The sequence below is a fragment of the Zophobas morio genome, unplaced genomic scaffold (assembly GCF_036711695.1).
Source record: "Zophobas morio isolate AGI-343-1 ecotype UQ-CSIRO unplaced genomic scaffold, CSIRO_AGI_Zmor_V1 ptg000023l, whole genome shotgun sequence".
NCBI classification, from domain to species: domain Eukaryota; kingdom Metazoa; phylum Arthropoda; class Insecta; order Coleoptera; family Tenebrionidae; genus Zophobas; species Zophobas morio.
In genome coordinates, this window is record NW_026972128.1 from 1248423 (window position 1) to 1276207 (window position 27785).

Below are 27785 nucleotides of genomic sequence, written 5' to 3' on the forward strand. Positions count from 1 at the left end.
GGAAAGATCCGAAGCCCGCAAGTCTCCTAGCAGTTTATGGTGTGAATATTCAATGCTGAAATTAACGTCGTGTCAGTTCTTCTGTTGTTACCTCAATTATATAAGAAAATGTTGGAAGCTCATGCAGTTGATGAAAATGTGACAGTTACTACTTTTGAAATAACTTCAAAGAATATTCCTTTAATAAATATTACTGAGTGTAGTGTTACAGTTAATATTAATAAATAATTATAAAACAAACTATTGCTGTAAAATGAAATTATTGACATTTCTCTGACATTCTACTACTTTCATTACTTTTTTGTCCTGGCAGCGTAAGTAACACTTACGCCCTTAGTAACCTACTTACGGAGCTAGCAACGAGGTTGCCCTATTTACTTCACTTACGCTTACATCAGTGTCACTGGAGCAATAAGGTTCATTTACGCTATCGGTAGCAGAAAAAGTGTATATGTATATTATTATACATATATAGATATATCAAAATTGACACCGAAACATAGTTCAATGTTTTTTTTTATTAAATTTGACTTGAAAACAGTTTCAAGAATTGCAGTTGTTTTTCAATTTTTTAAGATCTGACGGATTGCAATTAAATATGTCAACCTTGGATTCAATATGTCTGTAACTTTCTAGCATCTGATACAAAGAGGAGGCTTTCATGGAGTTGGATCTTGGAAACTTTTGTTCAAATATGAAATAATTTCAAGTACTTTTTAGACGTACTCAGTCTTATCATTTCAAGCAAACCTTTACATTTAATTGAGTAGTTAATTATATTTCGCAACATTATAACGTAAGCATTACGTCTTCTAGACAGCAAGCTTACAACATTCAGATGTTCGTACAGAATATCGTTCGGAACACCCCTAGGTGGATATATGCCATCATTTATATATAGTATATATTTTAACGAACGGCGCTGAATTTTTTCTAGTGCGCTGATATAATAGACCTGATATATAGGACTCCAAATCACAGAACAGTACTCCAGGCGGGATCTGACATAAGCAAAATACAATAATTTCACAATGTGAATATCCTGAAATTCTTTGGAGTTGCGGATAACAAATACCAGGGACTTGTTTGCTGACGCCAGTATTATCCTGATATGCTCGGCAAAATTTAGTTTTGAGTCAAAAGTAACTCGAAGGTCTCGAATGAATTCAGGCCGTTGTAATACAAAACCATGCAAAGTATAATTGAAAGTAATTAAAGACTTATTTCTGGCATTTGGTTGGTAACAGACCATTCATACAGTAACTCAATACTTTGCAATCGTCAGTAGATCTAATTTCATAAAACATCTTAAGATCGTCTGCATATAACAAGCAATCTCTTTTAACCTTTTGCACTATATCATTAACGTACATGTGAAGAGCAGAGGCCCCAAAACTGAACCCTGTGGGACTCCCGATATTTGGACAAACCTTTGTAAATTACATAGTGGTACCTGCCTGAAAGGTATGAATCAAAAAGTAGGATTAGTGATTTAGAAAAACCGAAAAATTACATCTTATGCAGCAATAATTTATAACTAATACAGTCGAATGCCTTCGAAAACTTATTTTTTATGCCGTTTTTTTTTTCTGTTTTTTGTAGTCAGAGCTACTTTTAGGCAAAATTGAAATTTCCAAGTTCATTATTAATGTAACAGAAATTGTATTGGTGGGTTGATAAATATAATTCATCGAACTTTTTACTTTCCGACAGGTGACTCAAAAGTACTTCAATAGAATCATCTCAAATTTTATGTTTTCTCGACGACGTTTTACAGCACATAGAACACAAAAATAAGATTTTGTCCCTTGCGTTTATCTCTCGTCTATTTCTTAACGCTTTGACTAAAATTTCTCTACAAACCATTAAACAGATTATATAGTATTTAAAATTTGAAATAAATTATTTACAATAATTTTAACCTTGAGTGAGTCCTGTCCAAAAATGGGAACCTAGTACCTATTATATCTTAAAATATTATTAGTAACTTTTTAAAATGTACCTATCTTATTTTGATTTCTTGTTTTCAACATATGTCATCACTTCTTCAATATCAAGGAAACATTACTGAAGCAATTCGAAATTTGTCACATTTATACGGAAATTTTTAGACTGTTTGGAATTTGGACCACTTGTCTTGGATATAATATCGGCATCCAGGCGTCATGTGATAAACATCTGATTTTAAAGTTCGACGAAATGTACAGAGTTAATATAAAATCCCGGAACGACTTATGGATACATAGTTAAACATGGCGACCTGATTACAATATTTTTCCTTTTTTTTATCGTTTTCGGTTTGACACAGAAGGTCCATCACGTCGTTTCTGAAAATACTAATAAATAATAAACCATAAGTGGGACTACAATAAATGTTTCAAGTGTTCTCCGTTTACAATTTGGCAGTTATATAATCGATCAACAAAATGTCTTAATGCATTATATATGATTTTACAATATTAAGACCCGGTTTATAAAAAGCGAATTAAAGTTAATCCGCGATTATAACTTTTAATTGAGGTTCGTGGCTAGGCAACGTGCATATTTTAACCAATCACGGGCTCAGAATCTACATTTTAATCCTGTGTTAAATTAATATACGATTAAATAAATTCGCTTGCTATAAACCGGGCCTAGGTATTTTTTTTTTTTTGTGATTTTTTTTCTATTTTTTGGTATCAGTAGAAATAAACATGTTGATAATTTCTGAAAGTAGTTTTTTATTCTGCTTCAGAAAATGTAAAAAAAATGTCGGTGTTCCATAAAAAAAAAAGTAGGCAGCCCTGTCTGTCAAACCGAGAGCGATAAAAATAGAAAAACTATTGTAATTAAGCCGCTAAGTTTAACTATATATCCAAAGCAAATTTCAGAAAAAAAAACTTTTCAAATAACGAAGTTATTCGACCGTTCCGGGACTTTATACTACTAACCTGTATAGTGCGTTTATGAACGTAAGGTTTCTTGGCGTTTACCATATTTCCGTCTGTCTGTTACCAGTTTATTACACAGATATTCTCAGAAATTACTGAGGAAAAAAGTAAAACTAGAAGATAAAATACACCATACAAAAAAAATAAATTCTCATTCGAATTTCTGATGGTTTAATATTTAATATTTTAATCATACTTATACTTCTGCATCCTGAATAATCTTACCTTTGCATTATCCTGACGTTGGTTCGTAACTAAGCCGAGCATAGTATATAATAAAAAACGTAATTTAAAAAAAAAACAATACAGTCCCTACAATGAAACGTTACCTATAAAGTCCACAGTCGTCGTAATTAGTGTCTATTGCTAATCTCCATTTAGAAAATTAAACTCTTGGTTAATTATTAACATAAATACATTAATAACTTCTACATAATTTGATTAATTTCTTTTAGTGGTTACTTAGTCTCTCAGTGTTTTTGTTTACAATACAGAGGCTGGTGTTCAGAACATTTACTTCTAGGAATAGCAAACAACGATAAACCGTAAAGCTACTCAGCAATTAATCTTGGAGACCCGAGAATTATTCCATCTCTCTAGAGGCTATTATAGCACTGCAATACCTACGTTCAAATTGCTAAAGTTAAAGTAACCAACTAAATTCTACTTCAAGCCAATATATTTTGCATATGTATACACAGTTTAAACTGCTGTATTCACTAAAATTATGAATTTTCAGTAAATACAGAACTTACTCTACATTTTTGCAAAACTTTTAAACATCTAAAATGTTAGTAAATAAAATAAAATATAAATTTTTGGATATCATGAACCAAATATAAGTAACTTAACTGAACCTGATCTAATTATTATTGGAGATTCTAATATTACCAGTATCACTCTTGGTATCACTTCAGAGGATTTTTTGAACGGTAGCTATATGTATTCAATTTATTGTAATTTTCTAAAAAATTTAAAGCCTTTGAGATTATATAATTTATTTACATTAATACTTGAACTGATTGAACAAATATTTGTTACGGAAAGTCACATTTCTTGTTTCAATTACGAGCATTAATTCAAAAATTTAATCAATTTCTGATTCACTTAACACATCATATTATTTGGATCAAGCCTTAAATAATATTAATTGTTCCTTTACTCTAGGGATGGGGAACTGTTACTTTTTTGAGGAACAGGAACAATTTGTTACTGTTCCATTTTAGGAACAGTTCCAAATAACAGTGATTCTGGAACAATTTGTTATTGCGTTTCCTAGGAAGAACACTTTCATCCCGTATACCTACTATGCGGCTCTGCTACAGATAAAACTGTTATTTGTTCTTTACGTACTCGTTATCGTTACGTTACGATTTTGGTCTTCGGATTTTGCCTTCGGAATCTGAAATTGTTACTTAAGATTTTTTTTGATTTAATATAAAAATTTAATAATTTTTATTTATAACCAACGTAGCCTGTAAGAGAAAATTGACGTTCCTATATGTTGTTTCTCGTTGCTGTTATCTAATTTCTTAGTTTACTATTTTATTGGAAAAAAAACTAAATTAAAAAATATATTAAATCTTGAATATTTTGTATCACTGCATCCAATTACAACAGTGCCTTTATTAAATAAAATTCTTTATTCCAAATAATTCTCTATTTTTTACCTTTCTGCTTATATGTATTATTATTTATTGTATTATTATATTATATATTTAAATTTATCATCGCAAATCGCTAGTTTCACTTATAAAACCAGTTTTGCGGACTTTTATTTTAAAGGAACAGCTTTATCCCGAATAACTGTTATTTCGAATCTTCGATAACAACTTGTTCCTGTTCCACGTTGGTAACAGTTCCGAAATACCTGTTCCGTCAAATACTCCCCACCCCTACTTTACTCTAAATTGGCTTCCAACCTCTTTTCTGTAGTCGATATGACATAATCATACATATGTATATTAAATTTCCAAATATTCCAACTTAAAATTGTTAAAATTATGAAAATGAAATTGCATAAAAAACTTGTGCAACATGCTAGATCTACTTTTTCTAAATTATTCCACTCTCCCATTAACCATACGTCTGTAATTGACCACTAGACAAAACAAAAGATAATTTGTCACATTTCACAGTAACGTTAAAGTTAAAACTCGCTCCGCCCATACAATATCCTCCCTTGTAGTGCTTTTTATGTCTCCGCCTATTCAGCGGACCATAAACCGGGCGGGTCATGTAGTCTCCAAAAAAAAAACACGCTCCCTCGGTTGGAATTGACGTAGTCTCGTTTTCAGATCAACAGTACCAACCACACGGATATATCATAAACTATTGCAACTCAAAAAGTTTTCAGTCGCCGAGTCACGCAAATGTAGATTGTTTACACAAGAATAGAATTTATACTTCGGCAACACTGAAAACGTAAATTTATACATGCATGTTTGTGACACAATATATAATACAGAGAGAGAAATAAAAACATGATCAAATAATTTGAATTTTGCCTTGTCAGATTATCGTCAATGTGAAAGTTTCAGTTGAAAATGCACCAATCAAAGACAGATCTTCAAAAATTCATAGCCGTCATTAATGGTATTGTTTATTGCTCCCTCGATATTTGTCTGAATAAAGAAAAATGTTTAGTTTTTTTTTTTGTTATTTCGGAAAAAATATAATCAATGAAAACTTATGTGTCAAATTATAGAACTTGGCATTTAAATGTAAATTTAAACTCTTCAGACATAACGGATGTTTGAATCATTCACTCTCCCACACACATTTTCTCTAACTACAGTATTGCGAAAATAAAAAAAAAGCTTTAGTAATAATAACTATGTGAAATTCAACCACCATGGAAAAGAACGGATTTTCAACCTAGAAAACTTTAGAGTAATTAATAAATAACAACTCATACCTTTATTTATTGAAAAAAAAATGTAATGTCTTGGAATTACAAAAAAAAAATCAAAATATTAGAAGTGAATATAATAAACAAGAAAACTGTTCATTACATAAGCTTGCCCAGTTTTTAAAACACTTTTACACAAACAACAAACATGACTCCTCATGTCTGTTAAATCAGTAACACATTTTCAAATGCAACAAACCAGTAAAAAAAATACTTAGAAATTGAGCCCCTGATAACTACAAACACAAATTGGTATTAATAAATTTATTACATACTATGTACATGTAAACACCCATTTAAAAAAGAGATGTTACATCTCTGAAATTGTGACAAATTATCACTAACTGGTATCTAAAACTCACAAACAATCCCCATGCAATGAACAGCTCATGACTCCTTTGACTTATTAACTATTTTCCTTCCTAACATATCCATCCTTGAACTGCTATGTTCCACTTCTGAATCTGAACTATTCTCATCAGAAGTTGATTCGTTGTAGCATCCCAATCCAGGTAGAATTCCCACACATTGCAAACCCGTATTAGGAACCACAGCTTTCCCAGAACTATGATCCCCAGTTTTCACATTTTCACTATCTGTCTTTTGGGTATTTTCTTCACTCTCCAACTTTTGGCGTTTTGTGTCTTTTTCATTTCCATTAGCTTCAGAATCGCTGCTTTTCCTCTTCAGACCTTCACTCTTTTTAATAACGACACCTTTGAGCAACTTTTGTTGGGATGGTCGATTAGAAACTGATTTCGGTTTAGTGACGGATATTTCTGCTTGTAGTCGTTCTTCCAATGTCTTTTCTTGCAGCGTGGCCACTCTATTTCTATAATCATTCAATTCCAATTCCTCCTCTAGTTCCTTCTTGCGATCAGCTGCAATTTTTGTCCGATCCACTAGGTCAAGAAACTCAATTTCGTCATCATCAAGACCTTTTATCATATTTTCTGAAAGAGGGGATTAGCGTCACGTAAGTAAATAAAATTTTGCAAAGTTTTACCTTCAGTTTGGTCATAATATTGGTGCAACATTTTGATTTTTGAAAAGTTTGAGTGCTTTCTAATCAAAAATTTGTATTTTGATAAGATATGTGCAAAGTTCTGGCAAATTCTATTGACAGTAATAGTTGTCACAGCAAGGACAAACAAGTTTTATCAATGATACACGTGCGTTTCCAGCAGAAAACACACAACACAAATAAAAACTAAAATATGGTGGACACCAACTTGTGGCTCAACTCTAGCTGTCAAAACTCAAGAATTACAGTTAATTTATCCATTATATAATGAGCCAACTAATTTAAGGTTAAGTAACACACGTAATGACTCATAAAGTTTTATATCACCAAATCAACGTCATTGTTTAGCGGTTGTTTACTACTTACTTAATTTGTGTGCTTCTTCATATTCCAAGTCCTTTTTCTGTTTCTGTTCTTGTAATCTTTCGTACAAGCTGCGATGATCATACGGTTCCTCGGGCCTGACTATACGAAAAACGAAGAAAACATTTAAAAATCCGGAAAATCGCCCAGAAAATGTGAAAGAGGTTAGATTTTAATTACCCAAGGGGTCGTCAGGTTTTCGGACTCGTTCCCATTCTTCTTGCCGTTTCTTCCTGGCTTCGGCTATTTCAGCTTCAGTGATGAATCCGGAGCTCATTTTTAGCGATCGATTGGTTTTGCAGAGGCCTTTATTGTTTAGATATTGAATAAAAACATTGTAATTTTTTTAACTTGACAGTTGCTGACAGATTTTTGACAAAAAAAGGTGACACTAGTTGTAGAGTGAAAGTCACTAATACGGAGCGGGACATTTGAAATTTCTCTAATGGATTGTGTCTAAGGATTTCTTCCATTATTTTAAAACGAATGGTTGTGAGCAGTTGACAACACGAAATTCGTTAAAGAATATCTCTTTCTTAAAACTGTTTGACAGAATTTCAATTTATGAAGAATTTACAAAGTTATCGCTGAAAAACGAAGTCCCTAAGTTTCTGTTTTCCGCCAGTTATCAGTAACTTATTGATCACTTCCACGGTACATTCTGAACAAAAATTTAAACGAGCTTCTAAATATCAGGACCGTATTACTAAAAATTTATCGTTATGAAACTGAAGAGTCTAGACGAACATTTTGTACTTACTAAACGCTATCATAAAATATATTGTTCTTGTTTGAAGGATGGCGGTAGTTTGCACCACAATGTAGCTGTTCTGTTTAAATTTGTAGTAATAAATTCCCTATGATATTTACAAGTTACAAGAAAAACGCTAAAACCATTTGACCTGAAATATGGAAATAAACTGAATAAAAAACTGCAAACGAATTTTATTAATTATTAATTTTTACAAAAAAAAAATACATTTTGCGAAGTACATAGTAAAGCAGTAATACTTGTCAGTGCCTAAATTAAGGCAAATTTCCAACTGCACAAACGGGCATAATCCCTCCTCTGTCCTCACTCCCCAACCTCGTCAAAAAACATTAAAGCGCACTATTATTGTGTCGATTTTGTGAAAATACCAGCACTATTGATAATAAATAACTAAATAATAACAAAACGCAATTCAAAATAAATATATTGTAAAAATATAAACAAAAATATAATATATATTATAGACGTTATTAACACATATGTAGCTATTTAAAGGTACATTACAAAAGTTTATAAATGAAACAAAAAAAAACGAACTAAATTTTGTTGAAAAACAAAACTAATAACAGCCTTTGGACTATATGTGCATAATATCACTTATAAGAAAAAACGTATTGCATTGCATATATGTACTAAGTAAACTAAAAGACAAATTAAAAGACATAACATAAAAATACTACACGTACACAGGATTACCGTCAGTCCCATTCTTTTGTATTACGTATATATGACCATGATTATAATAAATTACTAAAAAAAAAGTATAAAAATCAACAGGTTAAAATTAAAATGGCAGGTCATACATGCCTATAACACCGAACAGTGATGCTACAATATTCGTATGATTAATTTTAAAACTTTTTGGTGTTATATTTCACTTCTTTGGTTTCAATATGTGTCGCTGCTTCAGGAAAAACTCCCTTAAAGTATTCTTGGCGTCGACTTACAGGATTTTCGGAAGATCGCATGGACTGTCGTCGCGCTTTTATTTCAAACCATTTTTGAATGGATGGACGAGGATTCCAATTGATCAAATCTGGTCCATTGTAATGAACAAATAAATTATTTGTCTCGGTAGAAATATTCACTGACGATCTTAATGATGTTTTTATAAGATTGTTAGCGCTAATTAATCTTTCAACGTCAGCAGAATGTGGTGTAGCGGCCAAAATTCTTGCAAATGATGTTAATATTGTTGAAAACATTTCTTTTTTTCCAACAGGTAACATACTCAGATATTTCACTAACTCATGTAAACTTTTGTTTTTGAGTATTTCCTTAGTACAAATGTCGTTGTATTCTAAAGATAATTCTTCAAAATCAAGATCGTGTGCAATAAGATTGTGAATTTCATTAAGAGGGGCATTTTCGTCTAATCGTACAAATGGTGTGATCGCTGACAGTAGTGTTTGGTCGATATGAAAACGTTCTTTAAGAAATTCTTTTAAAGATAAAATAATTTCTCCCCGTATCGCTTCAAAGTTTCTATGATCTGTAACATATAAGTGATGTTTAGATCTCCGTCTTTCTGGAACATCGGTAATGTGAATATTTTTTAGCGTGATATTATTGTCTTCATCGTAGACAAGCGAATTATCTAATAACTCCTCCCAGCCACCTGCCAATTTGTCCCTAATAAGACTATCTAAAGATCTGATACAATCATTAACATTTTCAGCCATATCAATTAACGTTAGTGAGTCAAGTTGTAATTTTAACTGTAGTCTAACAAATACTGACAAAATATCAGTAATGGCGCAAATGAGTTTCAGTGATTGTAATTATGTCAAAAAAGACAAAAAACCATTTGTTTTTGCCTCTTTGTCATCCGTAGACTGAAAATAGAGCACAAGTGAGTGCCAAGATTTCAATATTATTGACAGTAAATGATGGGTATGCTGTCCCCAGCGAATCTCAAAAGATTTTGGAAAGTGAAAGTACTCAGTCCCATGCTCCTCTGCAATCAATTTCAGTTGTGAAGTGCGTACTGAAGATCTTCTAAAATAGGTGGAAATGCTTTCAGTAGATGAAATAATTGAACTAGCTTCATTAACGCATTTCCTGCCACATGTGACGCTTTTCCAAGCTAGTTGCGCTCTGTGAGCTGCACACCAAATTTTTATAAGAGGAATTTTACCTTCCATTGCTTTAATTTCTTCCTCAATAAGTTTCCATAAACCATTTTCATGCCCTGTATTTATGCTTGCTCCATCCGTAACAATGGACGATGTTTTTAAAAATATCCACTTATAATTTCCACAGGTCTCATTAATAGCACTTTTCACAGCTTGTAGAAGACCTGAAGCGCTTCTCTCTGACTGCTCCGCCACCCCAAGATAAAACGTTTTTAGTTCGCCAGATTTAGTTACAATTTTACCCAGTACATAAATTTTGTCAATTTGCGTCCTGTCAATAGAGCCATCTATTCGCAGTGAAAGGGCTAATGAATTCGTAACTTCTTCCTTAAATGTAGGTAAACTACCTTGGACAATGCAGGAGAGTAATTCACTATGATACGGTGGGGTCACGTAACGAATTTCTACTTTATTTTCTGGGGGCACCTCAGTTTGATACACAAATTGATTTGCTAATTCAGATGCACCGTTCTTGATGGCCAACTCCAGGCAGATAAAGAAAGGTGTTTTGCATCATTGTAAACACTAATCATTAATTTTCCAATGGTAGTTGCTAGATCATTGTTTAGTTTTTTCAAATGAATGTTCATAGGAGCGTTTGAAATGCTTTGTTTATCGTCAAGAACATTAAGTCGGTAAGCTTTCATTGCAGCTGTATGGTATGGAGACTTAATATGGTCCATTAAAACTGCGTTTCGAAAAATTGTACCGCCAGATAGTGTAATGCTTGGTTGTTTCGAATTTTTACTAAATCGTTTAACTATATCTGGAAATTTCAAGCAGACTTCACATGTAACATAATGTCTACCGTTGTAACGTGTGTGTTTAAAACATTCTGTAGCTTTTTCACGTCTTATATTCATATGAACAACATCAGAACTACTTGTACTTGCCAAAGACAGAGAATTGTTGTTGCTAATGCTATTAGAGCTTAATCCATCACTGACGTTCGTATTGTTCAAAGGTTTATCATCAGTCCTGTCTGTACCGCTGTTAATATTATTCTCTTCGCCGTTGCCATCATAAATTGTTTTTTCTTCATCATCCCGTAGGTTGTCGAATTTTCTTTTCTGTCCTTTGATTAGAAATTTTCGAATATCCATTGCAAAAATTACAATAAATTGCAGTTATATAGCACCTGTAGCAGTAATATTTTACGTTTTAAACGCTGCATTTTTTATAGAATTACTTCATATATGACTTACCTTTTAACAATATTTACACAGGCAAAAAAACCAAGTGAATTTTTTTAGCAATGTACAGGACGACGGCAAATGCTATACTACAGGATGGCACAAAACACAAAAATTTTTTTGTAGCAATTTGCAAATTGTTGTAACACGTGTTTGGGTTTTCTGGGCATTAACATCCCTCATCTGGTCCGATTCTCCGATCCATGAGGTACACCCTCGGCATCTCGGCCCTTCAGAGTATCGATCCGGCTTTCTTTTACTGGATATCTCAATTAGTAATAAAAAAAAAACGGTCGAAGGTTATTTCAGCAGAACTTCCCTCGCCGTTGAAATATAATTCGACAAATTCCGCTTCTTTAAAAAATTATAAAATTTGATTTAGTGATTTTCGCTTTAGCACAATTTCTATGAAGTAAAAACCGGCGGCATAAATAACATCCCCGCAGCCTCTGAGTTGTGGGAGCTCAAATTATTGGAATTTGCGCTTGCAAGTACAGTACAGACAATGTAAAATTATTTAAAGCAGATAAGTAACGGGATAAAATGTCATCTCACGCATGTCAGCCCTAAAGTTCAAGTATTTATGTCTATACATAGAAATAATGTCACGTAGCAATTAGTTTGATTTGAATAAGTTAGTATTCTCAAAACAGAGGACCAAAAATGTCAAGAACATTATAATTCTTATTTTATCACTATTAAATAAAGACTTGGGTATTCTCACATTTTTGAGAAAATGTGGTGATTAGTTCTTAATTTAACCAATAAAAAATTTGTGATGACGGCAATAACGTAAATAAAACTTGTCATAGGACAAAAGAAAATTATTCACAGCGCATTACCAATGCAAGAAAAAACTAAAGTGATTGATAAAGATAACAGGTCTGCAGGCAGCACGACTCCGTATTTGATAAATTTTTGCTGTGCGCTTTTTAGAAATCATTAAAAAGCGTTATTGTTATGCAGGTACGTGACAAACTGTAAACAGCACATCTGGGGTTTCTTGAGGATCCAACTAGGCAAACAAAGTCATAAAAATTCCTCGATTCTTTTCGGTGAACGGATGAACCGGCGTCAGTAGCAACAGCTTACGCTCGGGAAGTAAAAATATTAAAAATGTGAAAAAGTTACTGCACAAATTGCAATTTCCAGCTGCACAAATGCATTTTCGAACTGCACAAAATGTGTAGAACTGCACATTAATTTAGGCCCTGATACTTGTTATAAATCACAGACTACTTATAAATACATATTTCTTACATGCTTGTTTAGTGCTCTCTAGACAGCTACCGCATGACGTTGTACTCACGTGATCACCTACAAGTTATTTAAAGTACTTACTTTATGTGCGAGTTACATAACTTAACTAGACAAAAAATGTTTATGTAAGTAGCTTTACTGGTTTACCTACTTTACTATTAACGACATTTTATTGACGCTGGCAAATTATAGATACATATTTAATGGTTAACTTTTTTTTAATTGCTGACAAAGTAAAGTACACTCACCGGCATGAAAAACGGGCCAGCTAATATTTTTCTGAGTACAGTGCTACGCTTATTTTTGATATTGTTTCTTGCCCAGCATATTAATAATTGACTGTACCTGCACGCCACACTTTAGATGAGCTTCAGAATATGCTTTTAAAGGAATGAGGGATTATCCAACATGAATAAATAAACAATTTATTTCATGGGATGCCCTGGATAATGGCAGCAGTCTTACAGGTTCGTGGGGGACATACCCGTTATTGACGTCCTTAAACAGTGTACCAATTGATTATGCTTCTTTGGAAACTTTAATTTTTTTTCAGCTTTGTTCGATTATTGAATTTTTATCATTTTCTATTAAAATAATATATTTTTTAGTTCTTTTTGGATAGTAATATTACAATAAACGTTGCATAACAACATCAAGGTATTGCAACCGAAATCGTACTTTATTTTGCACATTTTCGGATCTTTATACGGGTGGCCCGTTTTTGTGCCGGCGAGTGTATATTTGTAAAAACTTTTTTTTTCGGTTGATGACAGGTGTTACTAAATTGAGATAAACAATTTCAGTAAAACCAATATGATATCGCTTTAAAAATAAGAAGGGTATTTCTCCAAATTTGTTTGCGAAATTACTAATGTAGTAATGTTGATGAAATTAAATTAATTTAAATCACATGACAAGCAAATAATTTAGCTTAAAATAAATTATTAATAAAAAAATCAGAAAGACTACTCAAACAATATGACCTCATAATTCAGAATTTATTGAAATACAGATCAATTATAAACGAAAAACCTGCTTAAAACAAATGTACAGGGTGACTCAGCTAAAACGGGAAACACCCCAAATAACTTTTGTAGTCATCAAATTATATAGAAAGGATAATAATGCAACTTACTGCTTTTTTTTTTGCATAGCTCCTTGGTGGTGTTATTATAGAAAATAGATTGTACTTGTTGTTAATTAAAGAAAACAGTGAAATGTAAATGAATTTTTTCTTGAATTTGAGACAAAAAAATTCAATGGTTTTAAATAGACCTTATCTTCTTTCGGTTCGGGTAGGTATTGGGTAAAACAATGAAATATAAATAACTTTCTAAAGCCATCTCACCACCCCTGTCTTGTTAACCATTTTAAAACTGGACTTTTTTAATTTGGGATAGTTGTCCGCCTCTTAAACGTAGTATATAATTAGGAGACTAAATGCTTGCAGTTACTTTACGACATGTTTCGACTTTATTTAACGTCATCATCAGGTTATGTATATTAGGGTGATTCAAAAAAAAAAAATAATTTTTTTTTTCGTGTCAAAGAGTTTCAAAAGTTTCTTTTCAACGTAAAAAAATACCAGTTAAAAGTTGAGCTCTTAATATTAATATTAAGACCGTCCGCATCGCGTTTTTCTATTTCCCATAAGAATAACATGGGAAAATTTTTGTTTGCACCTTCTGATTTTTATTGCTAGCCCGTCGTGTGTCGTGAAAAAAATTCAATCACATATTTTTATAGAGAATTGAACGCTCTACAAAAAGTGTCTCCTATGATTTTGCGAGAAACCTGACTATTATTTTTTAACCCACTGATGCTGAAAATGTTCGGAAAGAGTGTTACTGGCCTTATTATAGCATAAAATTATAAACAATTACTGTTTAAAAAACTAAATTTAAAATGTGTATAAATTTTTGTGGTGATTTATTCCAATAAGACCATCAAATTTATTGTAATGCATCAAAAACGTCAAAATTTGGATAAATTTAACTTTAGCCTAAAATAACTCTTCAACTATCAGGTTTCTCGCACAATCATAGGAGACACTTTTTGTAGAGCGTTCAATTCTCTATAAAAATATGTGATTGAATTTTTTTCACGACACACGACGGGCTAGCAATAAAAATCAGAAGGTGCAAACAAAAATTTTCCCATGTTATTCTTATGGGAAATAGAAAAACGCGATGCGGACGGTCTTAATATTAATATTAAGAGCTCAAATTTTAACTGGTATTTTTTTACGTTGAAAAGAAACTTTTGAACCTCTTTGCACGAAAAAAAAAAATATTTTTTTTTTTTTGAATCACCCTAATGTATATGTTTAACAAACTAGTAACATAGAAATTAACACTTGAAAAAAACAAAATGGATCTCCAAAAATGGATTTTTTTACTCTCTGAACGTAAGGTAATTTAATATTTCTCTGACGGTCTATACTCGTAACTCCTTGAATATGAAAAACAGGTCGCTTATTTCTGCCTGTATATCACATATTGGTAATTTTGTTAGACAGATAATTTCCGAAGTTTGTGGACATATTATATATTCAAATTTTAAATGTATTTTAAAAATATCGTATAGAATATGATAAAAGGCTCATCAAAATGTGTCTGTTCAAAATTATACAACAATTTTACATTCTATCCTCTAAACTATGACGCCGATTGCGCTGAAATTTTGCTTGAAGATGATCGAAAATAAGGTAAATCGCTAATCAGAATTTATTTGTTCATCTCTTCCAAAAATTTAATGTCATCTCAAAATTGTACGAAATAAATCTCTTTAAACATTATTATAATATGTGTGTTACTGTCCCCCATGAGTCATTTAATCTGTTTGCGACTTCACCACATTAATAATAACAATAATTACAAAATACGACGACATAATCGCACAAATTATTGCAGAAATATTTTGAAAAAACGTATTATTGATTATGTTTTGGTGCTATGTTTTTATCTTTTAGAATAGCCTACATTGAATTTCCCCCCAAAAAATATTAAATTGTTTTCCTGACTATCCCAAAAAATTTAAATAAATTGTTATTGAAGAACTAATATTCTTTTATCTTTTAGAACTGCTTTCCGAAAATAAGAAAAGTATGTATTGGTACGTGAACTCCTTCACCTTGAACAAGTCTATAATCAAAAAATGCAATCGATAGAGTCCTGGTACATTGAGAAAAGGAAGCGTTTAATAAAGGAGTAGTACTTTATAGCAACTCATCTGGATGGAAGAAGACTGTAATCATAGGGAGTTTTGTATTAATAAAATTGTTGTGTTTATGTAAATTTTGAGAGTTGATTCGAGATATGTTATAATAGTAAATGTTGTTAAGTGGAGTTCTAGTCATTATTAGTGCGAACCCAAAATATAGTTCTGTAAAACTTGATACCAAGACTAGGACTGGGCACATTAATAAGATGGAATTCGCAAATTTAATAAAAGCCAAAGAATAACATACGTAATATCTGTAATCGTCGGACATGAAAATACACGTTCCGAATCATTTTTTTCTGCTGAATACAAACCTGTTTTCAGATTTTTCTAGCATGAAATATTATTCTGAAATGAATTCCAGAAGAAAACTGAAGCATTATACACTGAATCAACAGCTGTTTAAAAAGAAATTGTAAAAATCACATTCTATAATATATATTTATTAAAAATTTTCACTTGAAAGTACATAATGGGCAGACAGTATCAAAACTTTACATGAGCAAACATTCTAAGAACAGATAAAAGATAAAATAAAAAAATATTCAAATAGAACAACAAATGCTCAGTCGGATATACATTACACTGAATGAGAAGTAGAAAAAGAGAAAGAAAAAAATTAAGGAAAGTACATAAAATATGAAGAACACTGGAATACAATTGTACACTATATAAAAGATACTGTGAAGAAAATTGAGGACTAACACAATAAAAATGAGAATTTAGAATAATATTTTTAACTTTAATAAGAGAAAATGTGCTAGATTAAATTTAACTTTGCTAAGTGAAAACGTTGGTATTAAACTTACAGAAAGTCATCAAAGAAAAAAATCCTCAAAAAAAAAAAGAACGAGAGACAATAAGTACGGGTAGTCTGGTTATTAGCCGTAGAAGAATTAAAAAATACCAGAGTACAGGAAGAAGAGAAACTCATATATTTAGTTTAGGAAAACAAAAAATGAACAGTTTCCGAAAAGAGATGAAAAGAAAGATCTTCCTAGCTAATACCTCATGTTAAAGAAGCATAAGAAAGCGTAATTAATTCTTCTCAAGAATGTATTTGAATGGCCAGCTACGCAAGCTACTCCAAAAACGTGAAGAACCATTTCCAGCATATTTGAAGGCAATTCGTTTCCTTCAGTAAGAATAGTGGCTTTACAACGGAAGTGGACTATTTATCTAGGTATAACATTAAAGTCAAACAACTGGGAATGAATTAAAGTACGCCTAAAACCTAAAGGTCTCTAAAATGCATAAAATAAAACATTCAAAATCAACGACCGAAAAATTTGCAGTTTTTGCAAAGTTTTTGACAAAGATGAAAATCCCAAATATGTTACGAAAGTACGAGTTATGAGTAGAAATATTTGTTCGGAAATGGGAAAGAAGACATTTCAAACCTAGTCCATGCAAAAATTTTTGATGTTTTTCTTGTTGAAGGTAATAACCTAACTATACCGCAAGCAAATGGTTAAAACTAAAAAAAAAGAAAACAAAACATTTATCTACATTTCACCTTCCTGTTATTGGATTCAAAGTTTTAACAAAAGACCTGAGTTTAGTTGAATAATGTTTTAAGATGGCTTTGTCGAGGATGTTATTTTCATGTAAACAGAAATAGTTTGTCAACCACTGAAATTGCTGATGCACGCTTTGTTGGACAAAGGGAGAATTAAATTAAAGCCCACATCTACCCTGTTGATATTCTTCCACAAGATGAAAAGATCACAAAAAATCGAGTAATGTGGGAGCTGAAACTGAAAACATTTTCCACATTGCCCTTACATCGTTTATGTTAAGATAAAGGAACAAAATTCATAATATGAAATTTTTGTGCGTTAAAAAGCTTTCCCTGGCGAGCAAAGTTAAAGCAACCTTTCGAATTCACCCCGTACAAATCCGTAATAGCATACCAGTGAACCCTTCCAACCGAAAAATCCATCGAGTGCGGTCCTGCGCACCTCCCGACCGTACGCGGAGGCTGCAAATGTACCAATTTTCCGAAGGTCTACCGCCGCCAAGATGGAAATCATAAAATTTTAATTTTTCCGCAGAATCACTTAGTGCAACACCAGATTCAACTCTAATCATGGTTTAAGCGGGCGAGTCATCGTGCGAGTGTAAAATCAAGTGAAACGCGAATGAATTCTTGAAGATCCACCATCAATTTTCGCATTACTATTGATTTCTACCATTGCAAAACCCATAATCCTTCCCAAAACCAGCTCTATCCATCTTGGCGGTGATCTACTTTTGAACCCCACTCGGTCTTCCAACGTTTTCTAGCGGTTTTAACGTTTCTAGTGATATATATAGTGACGTGCCAATCGACGGTCTTCCACGTAGTTTTAAGACGAGACCATGAATCGCTTGGGGAGCATTAAGCTGCCGCCGCTGGCGGCGGCGGTCAACGTGGCGGGACAAACCTTCAGGCAGATCATACCGGATAGGTCTGGGACGAGGGAGGAACAGCCGGGGGAGAGGGTGCATTTCGCCCAAATCAACCAGAACCACACGTCCCACGGTGGAACCTCGGACGAACACCACGAGATGAGTAACATGAAGAGCACTAACCCGTTTCTGAACATGCAGGAGACAAACCTGGAGGCGGAGGACAGCTTCAACGAAGCGGGGTACCAGAAGGAGAGTCGTCAGAGCAGGATGTCTTCGGTTGATTTTTCTGAGACTTCCGATTTTGTTGAAGGGAAGAGTGATATTAAGATCAACGAGTACCAGGCGGCGTGGAATGTAACCAATGCTATTCAGGTAAATGTTTACAATTACAATGCTTCATCGAAATCTTAAAGAAAAACAGATTTTCAAGTCAATGAAGTGCTTCAATTTGGTGGATGCGCCGGCAAAATTTTAAAATGTTGCCATAAGTACAGTAAAGCTCAAATATATATTCTAATAACAAAAACTTATAGTTACCAGATATAAATCACCAAGCCATGAAGGCAAATTTAACCGAGTTAAAATCTGGGACTGTACGAGTCACATTTTCGAGTCACTGTACACTGTACAGTAATCACACTTACAAACAAGGATATGTATGTTGGTATCCCTGGAATCGTCAGGATAGGTTATCTTTTTGTCAATCTCTATATTTGGTACAAAACTGACAAAAAAAAATACCCACCTTTTTGACGTCAAGCTTAGATTATTGACAAAATATACGTCAGAGTGAATTCTCTGCTTTTTAGCTAAAGATAAAATTGATTATAAAAATAAACTTTTATATAATATGAAGACATACACAAATCTACCATTGGCTAGCGCAAATTAAATTTTTCGAAATAAATAGAACACGTAAAATTTTATTCTAAAACAAAAAAAAACATTAAATATGATTAAACCATTAATATTTTGTCACCCCACCATTTGCGTCGATAACATTTTGCAGTCGACGAGGCATTATTGACAAAATTAATTGACTGGTGAATTCAGGCGTTATGTTTTGCCAGGGTTCGACAACTTTTTCTTGTAACTCTGTAATATTTTGCAATCGAACATCATGCCATTAATAAATTTTGCCATACGTGCCCAAACATTTTCTATCGGGTTTAAATATGGCTTCCTGTTCTTCCAAAAAATTTCTTACTGTATGTGCTCGATAAATTGGATAGTTATCCTACAATTATTATTATTATATTTAAATACATACATATAAACATATATGTATAAATTAAGGAATGCTAATAATTACAACTTGAAATATGAAGTTTTAATCCTCAAACAAAGATAGAACTGATGGCACTATAACTTCATCTAAAATTCTTTTATATATTACCACATTTATTCTATGTACTTTCAAAGATTAAAAAACGATCTATTAGCTTTGATTTGTGGGGACACTCTTCTTAGTACCGTTATTAAGAGATTGGAATATTTTTTGGTGAGAAAAGACTACCTTATTCCACATATCCAGAGGTTCGTTTATAAATCACCATCTTTCTCTCAAAAAATTTGCAGTACAACATTTATTACCCTTATAACACCAAAAATATAAAATTCCAAAAATTAACGGAAAGTTTCGCCAACTACGTTGGCATTATCTAGACAATGCTAACCTGATAACCAGTACGCGGGAATTTATCTCACCACTGCAATCCCCCAGTTGAAGTAAGGTGTTTTTTGCGGCGAGTAGCGGGGACGCTTTGATCTGGTCCACAAGGTCGTAGCCAGTGCGTCGCTAGGAGTGTTTACAGCCAGTAAAAAAACAACTTCTATATTACTATATTACTTCAAATAATAATACTCGATGCCCTTTTTAATTTTTCAACCACAGGACAGATTTGTGATCTTGAAATGTTATATTATGTTGAAATAGTCCAAAAGAAAAATATATTTATAATCGAACTATCGCCGCGACAGCACTGGTTCTAGCGTATGAGATACAATTCCGCGCGTTGCTGATAACGTTAGACTGTTATCGTGCACCGAAAGATCGAAGAAGATTATTTCTGCTTTCATCAACTTTAAACAATTTTCGTCTATTCTATGACCATTTTCAAAGGTATGATGAATGGCATATGCTCTTTGAATAACTTCCTCGTTTGATTACAATCTTTACAATATTAATTTCGTCATTCCTGCATTTTTTAACGTGAACTCATTTAGAGTGCTCTATATACGTGCATCAAAAAATTATCCCATTTTTAATATCTAAAAGAAACAATTGAACTGAAGGTTTTTCTTGCAGAATTTTTCTAAATGATGAAACACATACCCTACCAAGAGTTAACAGGTCATCTATATGGTAGTGGTAGGATAGCTACTTTATCAAGCAAAATAAATTTTGTATATTTACTATTTAACAAAGTGATCATTTTAAAAGTGGGAACTACTAAAGGCTCTCAAACTTTTAACAAATTATGGTAATCATAAAAAACCATTTCAATTTTAAACTTATATTTTTTCCACTTACGCATTAGTAAAACGTCAGTACCAACACAAATTCCGTGACAAACGCTATTAGATTGTGAACAAAAAAAACTCTTATTATAAGTAACGTTTTAGAGAATTTTCACTTTTCATTGGTTTTAGTAAATTTTTTGTTTTGTCGAAGATGTTTAAAAAAGCTATAATATAACGTTATTTGAAATTGTTGATTTTATTTTTCTGTAATTTTTGTTAAAACTTGCCAATTTTGGATTTTTTTTAATAATTTTAATTGAAGTGCAGTCGTATAAAATTGGAAAGTTAAATATCCGCCACTTCGCTTGACAATTTTATTTTAGTAATACATTGTTTTAAATATTGCTAGTATAAAATTAATTATCGCTTTCTGACATTGGTTTTTAATAGTTTTGTGGAATTTTTACGGTCAGTTTTTATACAAAAATTTGTACATCCTCCTATTTACGAACATTTGAAAAGTAGTTTCTTATGTTGACATAAAAATATTCCCCTAATCAAAGTCAGATTTACAGGTTACAAAAAACGTTATACCCTCACACAATGCAAATTGTCATTGATAAGTTAGTATGTGGCACTTTTAAAACCTCTTGGACTTTAACTATCTGAAATTTGTAATTTGGGAAATGTAGTTACAACAGAGCAAACATTGATATGCCCACGTACCATTTTCAAGTGTTGTTAAAATTAGAGTTGTAAATAGTTATTTTCCTAACAAGTGTGGGAAGTCAGCGATTCCGAAACGAGTGCAGGTGTTACTGAAACGAGCGTAGCGAGTTTCGGTACCTGCACGAGTTTCGGAATCGCACTTCCCGCGCGCGTTAGGAACAATGTTTTTCCTAACAGCGTCTGTTAAATCTTTCAGCAATTAAGTTTTTCGTCAAATTTTAAATCGCAGTACATTCGAAAATCATATCGTTGAGTAGTCAAGGTATTGCGAATGCAATTGTTTAAACACAAACAAGTTTTTCGCAAAATATTTGTCAATAATACCTAATCGTGTTGTGTTCTGTGTGTCCAATTGAAGATGGAAAACAAAGATTCCTCTAGCGATTCTATTCCTTCGGATATAGTTGCTGAAGCAGATCTTGCAATTCAAGACCTAATACCGACAAAATGTAAGGACCGATATGAGAAGGCTTATAAGGAATTTTGGGCATGGTGCAATGAAAAGCAAGTAAAGAAAGTTTCAGAAGTAGCTCTATTGGCGTAACAGTTGTACTATCACCGATAAAACGAAGCTGAAGTTGGATCTGAACAAAAGGAGGCAGCAAATCTTAGCAAGGTGTTTGAGATGAAAACCACTGAAGGGACAGATCGAAATGAAACCAATGAGAAAAATAACTATATAAATTGTTCTTTTACATTTAATATAAATAGTTGTAATCATTAATCAATAAATCTTTGAAATGTACTTACAATTTACTTCCCGCACTAGTGCGGAAAAGTATCACTTTCCGCACGGGTTAGCGTACGGAAACTAGTCACTTTCCGCACGCCGTTAGGAAAAAAAAAACTTATTAGTGTAAGTATTAACAATGAAAATTGCTTATTTGGACAAGCGTGGGTCATTCATTCAATTCAATTCCATACATACATATTTGTTTATAATACATGAAACTTTATGGTTACTTATTGTTAGCACTGGAAATAGTATACCCAGGCCAGAAAATGGTCGGCAATAACCTCGTGTTCGCAGGCACTCACACTAGTCACAACAACCTGTGATACTGTGATACACACTATTTTAAGGCTAAACTGTACATATATTAATAAAATTCAAATTACATACTACATACTGTATTATTTTACATTACAATAGGGAACTGCAATTCTAAGTTGGTAACTGACTGATATTTATCCTTAACAAGTTTAGTTAAAAAGTGGTACCTACTCACACACTGTTTATTGCTTATAACTTGAGAGCGGATTTCTGTCGGGATAGGCAAGGCCAAACTCGGTACGGCTCGTACGGGATGGGAATTCATTGCAGTTAAGGGCTGCACTTCGTTTATTTGAGATTAGAATAACGCTGCTTCGTTGCACTCTGCTGTTAATTCTCGTTCTCATTTACGTAGCCGTTTGATTAATAAATCGTTAATTGTATTTATGGAATAAGTGACGATTAAATTTAGTGATTATCTATCACCCGCTACTGAGTCCCGGCGATCCAGCGCGTCCCCACCTATAATCGTGACGTAGCCCGACAGAAATCCGCTGTCTACTTATAACTACTGTTACGAAAGAAACCCATACGCCGCCCCGATACGACATCTATGGATTCTAGTATGTACGGCCATGATGGGTGACTCATCGTCGGTGACGGCGGCCGGGCGGCGTTCGCTAAAGAAAAGCCTGGAAGCGGAAGTCGCGATGGGTATTTCAGAACGATCTCGACTACGAAACATCTAGAAGAGAATATGGATTTATATAGAGGCCACCTTCGGGAACGAGATTATTCAATCAACGACTCGAGTTCAGCGAATGTCGAGAATCCAGTCAAGTTGCGTCAGAATTATTTTGTACATAATCGCTGTGTAATTAGTCGTATGAATTTGAGTTACTAAGAAATAAATTGTTGAGTTTCACCCACGCCGATTTCAATAACCGATTATCGTAGCACTACATAAAGTCAACTGAATGTTTCGCACAAGAACTTATTTTTATTAAAAAAATCTTTTGACTGAATTTACAAATAGTAACAATTCTCATTTTGACATTTCAATCTCTTTCATGCATTCAAAGTCAGAGGCTGCCACCCCAAATATCACTTTGTACAGAAATATTTGTTTTCATTAACAATCTTGCAGAAAACCTTTTAAAACAAACAGGGACACCAAAAAGTTGTTTGTTCATTCCACAATTCAGAACAACTGAATTTTCCAACTTGCAAGATAAATCAACGGAAAATTTATTATTAGCAGTACCTAATGGGGGTAATAATTTGAATTAAACTGTGGCTTTGGCAGAAATATAAATAGCTATTTTTTTATTTTGCAAATCATAAATTGTAAATATTGCAGAAACAGCAAACAATATGCCAAATGTTTAAAATTGTTCTAAAAAAAATTTAGAAAGTCCAAAAAATATTTCTTTTTAATACGTTATTCTGACAAGTTTTTATAAATTTGTCTTTTTTCTTCTTAAGCGCACCTGTTTTTTTTTTAGTAAAAAAAATTGATGATGTCTGAAGAGCGTATTGAAATGTATTCCAGTTCTTCTTAAATAAAAAGTAATCACTCTCTTAACTTACATCTTATACAACATGATTAAAAAACATCGTACATCCAAAGTTGAGTTTAGAATTCCTTGAATTTTGCCGCCTAATCGCCTATCACAAATGTCAATCATGAGCTAACTTTCCTGAGCTTTTTCGATGTATTTTAGCTTGATAGGTAGACAATCAATAATTTAGATCTGCTACTCATCATAAGGAAACGGCAAATTTCTCATTAAAAAGGGGGTGATAAAATTAAAGCCATTTAGTTTTCGAGTTTGCGACAATTGTAGGAAATTTCTCATTTAGATCTAATACAATTAATGTTTTTTTTACTTGTGGTAATCTCTAAAATTTTGTAATAAGTGCATTAACTTATCTCTCCTATCTCAAGTTATTATAAAATGATTAGTCAATTTTGCTTGCATTTTCAACAACAAATGATTTTAAAAGCATGCAACATTTCTTTAAAAGAAAATTTCATAAAATACATCAGCATGATTATTATTGTTATAAGTATGCGAATTAAACGAAACACAATCAGATAAAGATAAGGTAAATTTATCTAATCAAAGATTCTATTATATCTCTAAGATTGTATTATTATAACTAATTTAGAATTTTTAACATTTTAGAAGAAAAAATTTCTACATACAACAAACCGGACAGAAATCACGTGGGCGCACTCAAATGACCTTAAAATTTAAAAATTAGTCGAAAACTAGACATCAAAAATTGTACTAAATTTCTATAACTCTATAAAAAGAATAAAAAGTTTAAATCGCACTGAATTAAAAACAATTTTTTTTAATTCGTAAGTCTAAATGAGTACACGATGTTACAAAGAAATAAATTTGGTGGATGCGCCGGGCCATTCTGCTACTACCAAAATGTTATTTAGTTTGAAAAACTTTTTTCAGAAACTAAAGCAATAAAAAATATATACACTAAATTTTTATATTACACACAACAAACTTTTAAAATAAGTTTAACACCAAATTTTTTAAAAAATCTATATTCTTTTCAGGGAATGTTCATAGTATCATTGCCGTTTGCCGTTCTCCGAGGAGGCTACTGGGCCATAGCCGCCATGGTCGGCATCGCCTACATTTGCTGTTACACCGGAAAAATCCTCGTAGAGTGTCTTTACGAATTTGACATCCAAACCGGCAGACAAGTCAGGGTTCGAGACTCGTACGTTTCGATCGCCAAAGAATGCTTCGGGAAAAAATACGGAGCCAAAATCGTCAATATAGCTCAAATCATAGAACTCCTGATGACGTGTATTTTATACGTAGTAGTGTGCGGAGACCTCATGATTGGGACATTCCCTGAAGGAGCCATCGACACGAGGTCTTGGATGATGGTGGTAGGAATTTTTCTAATCCCACTAGGTAAGCCAACTACAGTTAAGTTAAACCAATAACTTACGTATTTCTTAGCATTTCTGAAGTCTCTGAAGAGCGTGAGCCTCCTCTCCTTCTGGTGCACGATGGCTCACATCTTCATCAACGCCATCATCATCGGGTATTGTCTTCTGTACATCGGCGACTGGGGTTGGGGCAAAGTGAAATGGCATCTAGATCTGGAAAATTTCCCCATCAGTTTAGGAGTGATCGTCTTCTCCTACACCTCCCAGATTTTCCTACCAACCCTTGAAGGCAATATGGAAGACCCATCAAAGTTTCAGTGGATGCTAGACTGGTCCCATGTATGGGCAGCCGTGTTCAAAGCCCTCTTCGGCTACATCTGTTTCCTTACTTTTCAAAACGACACCCAACAGGTCATCACCAACAATTTACCATCGGCGGGTTTCAAAGGTTTAGTCAACTTGTGTTTAGTTGTCAAAGCCTTACTTAGCTACCCTCTCCCTTACTACGCAGCTTGTGAGCTTTTGGAGAGAGCTTTCTTTAGAGGTAAGCCCAAAACACCGTTTCCTACTATTTGGGCTTTAGATGGAGAATTGAAAGTTTGGGGGTTGGCGGCAAGGATAGGTGTTGTTGTTTTTACGATTCTCATGGCTTGTTTTATCCCCCATTTCGCCATTTTGATGGGTTTTATTGGGAGTTTCACTGGAACGATGCTGAGTTTTATTTGGCCTTGCTATTTTCACTTGAAGTTGAAGAGGGAAGGGATGGATAGTAGGACTGTAGCTTTCGATTATTTTATTATATCGTTAGGTATTCTTTTTGGTGTTATAGGGATTATAGATTCTGGGCGTGCTTTGATTAACGCGTTTTCTATCGGTCTTCCATTTTAAACACCCACAAGTTGATCAGTAAATATGGAATTTAGTGCTAAATACTGTCAATTCGTAAGCTTCTAGTCTACAAGCGCAATAACAAATAAAGTTCAATTATTTATGATACGAAAGAGTTTCATATTTACTGAAGTGTGAGCAAATATGTACTTTGTGGGATTTCAACGAGTCTTCCATTTACTGATAGTAAAGTTTGCCTTCGACGCCCTTACAAAACGAAAATTTGAAATTTGTCTTCCAGTTAGAGTATTATAAAGATATTAGATGTATATCTCAATCTAGTATTGCTAAGTATTTACTGATATACGTATTACTAAAATTTGACGAGACAAAGCTCGATATGAATTTTGATTTTACATGGTAGTGTTTTGGAAGATAATTTTAATGTTATGTTATGACTGACAAAAAAAATCTCAGAGCAACGCGAATTGAAAAATAAAGTCTGTTAAAATTTCCAAACCACATCATATTTGCTCCTTTTATTTAAAGGGTAGCCAACAATGAAAACCAGATCCATCTCACATTTGTAGTTTTCAATTTTCAGCAGCTTAGGGTGACGTGACAGTAACATCAGCAGATGAAGGATGTGATACGTAGAATTCTAAAAAAGAAAAACGCAATACTTCTCTTTGGTGAATTATTTCACAAAAAGTTGTTATATGCAAAAGAGTTTTTTCTAATCTCTCCGAATACTATAAGAAAACAACTATTAAAAATCGAAAAGTTTCCACTGCAAACTTTTCATTTTTAACGTGAGAAATTTGCAATTTTTTGTATAAATGTAGTTTGTTTACTCCCATTTTATATGCAGCGTGTTATTGAAAGGTACGTACAAAATAAAATCGGCAATTGGTCTCGAAGTAAGGGTACTAAAATTTAAAAAAAAATCAGGTAAAAGTATTCTCCTTCCGGTTTATCAATGCGCAGTTAAGTTAAAGTAACTGGCAGTTAAAGCTTGTCTGTGAGTTAACCTGTTTATCATTACCCGCTAGCTCAAAACTGGTGGTCAAAGTGCCTGATAAATTAACTGACAGTTCAAACTGTCAGTTAAAGCGTTATCCACCAGTTAGTGGCAACATAACCTAACAAATCCAAATAAATCTGTTATGAATTTAACAATATTTTGATGAGGACTTATGTTGTGCAACAAATTGACAGAGAAAAGATGAGAAAAACACTTATTATTAGCTGATTATTTTCCAGGTCTAATGTAGGTACCAAAAATTAAAAACCTATCTAATAATACCGCGAGATCGAAAAAGAAATTAATCGAAGTAGGCCATGCACGACAAGCCGTTTGTCGTAATCACGGTGGTAGGGTAATTTAATTTTTTTTATTAAATGTCAAATTGACAGTTTAAAATTAGAATTATGACGCCTACTTTTAAAACACATAAGAATGAATTAAAATCACCGTTTTCCAATTTTGTCTAAAATTTATCCCATTTCTGAAGATTCTAATAACAAAAAAGCTTTAATTTCGTTTGATAACAGTGCAAATTACTTTTGTCAACGTGACGATTAATAACAAAATATTTTAAACTAAGACAAACGCCTTTTCGTGCATGGCCAACTTTGATT

The 27785-nt window shown here is 33.0% G+C and overlaps 2 protein-coding genes across 2 annotated transcripts; one reads left to right on the plus strand and one right to left on the minus strand.

The window, feature by feature from the left end:
- Positions 1-5900: 5900 nt before the first annotated feature.
- Positions 5901-7605, minus strand: LOC135134460 (PSME3-interacting protein). The gene is made up of 3 exons (XM_064063146.1): positions 7409-7605; positions 7232-7330; positions 5901-6794 (listed from the first exon to the last, which is right to left on the minus strand). The coding sequence occupies exons 1-3, from the start codon at positions 7503-7505 to the stop codon at positions 6229-6231; spliced, it is 762 nt and encodes a 253-aa protein (XP_063919216.1). The 5' UTR covers positions 7506-7605; the 3' UTR covers positions 5901-6228.
- A 10169-nt stretch (positions 7606-17774) lies between these two features.
- Positions 17775-27065, plus strand: LOC135134574 (vesicular inhibitory amino acid transporter). The gene is made up of 3 exons (XM_064063271.1): positions 17775-18576; positions 24972-25338; positions 25387-27065. Exons 1-3 carry the CDS (start codon positions 18172-18174, stop codon positions 26202-26204), a joined length of 1590 nt encoding a protein of 529 aa, XP_063919341.1. The 5' UTR covers positions 17775-18171; the 3' UTR covers positions 26205-27065.
- Positions 27066-27785: the final 720 nt, after the last annotated feature.

Coding starts and splice junctions, on each gene's coding strand:
- LOC135134460 (XM_064063146.1), bottom strand. CDS start 7,505: ATGAGCTCCGGATTCATCACTGAAGCTGAAATAGCCGAAGCCAGGAAG. Junction 7,331..7,408: donor AAAACCTGACGACCCCTTGG/GTAATTAAAATC, acceptor TTTTTCGTATAG/TCAGGCCCGAGGAACCGTAT. Junction 6,795..7,231: donor TGAAGAAGCACACAAATTAA/GTAAGTAGTAAA, acceptor CCCCTCTTTCAG/AAAATATGATAAAAGGTCTT.
- LOC135134574 (XM_064063271.1), top strand. CDS start 18,172: ATGAATCGCTTGGGGAGCATTAAGCTGCCGCCGCTGGCGGCGGCGGTC. Junction 18,577..24,971: donor ATGTAACCAATGCTATTCAG/GTAAATGTTTAC, acceptor TATTCTTTTCAG/GGAATGTTCATAGTATCATT. Junction 25,339..25,386: donor AATTTTTCTAATCCCACTAG/GTAAGCCAACTA, acceptor CGTATTTCTTAG/CATTTCTGAAGTCTCTGAAG.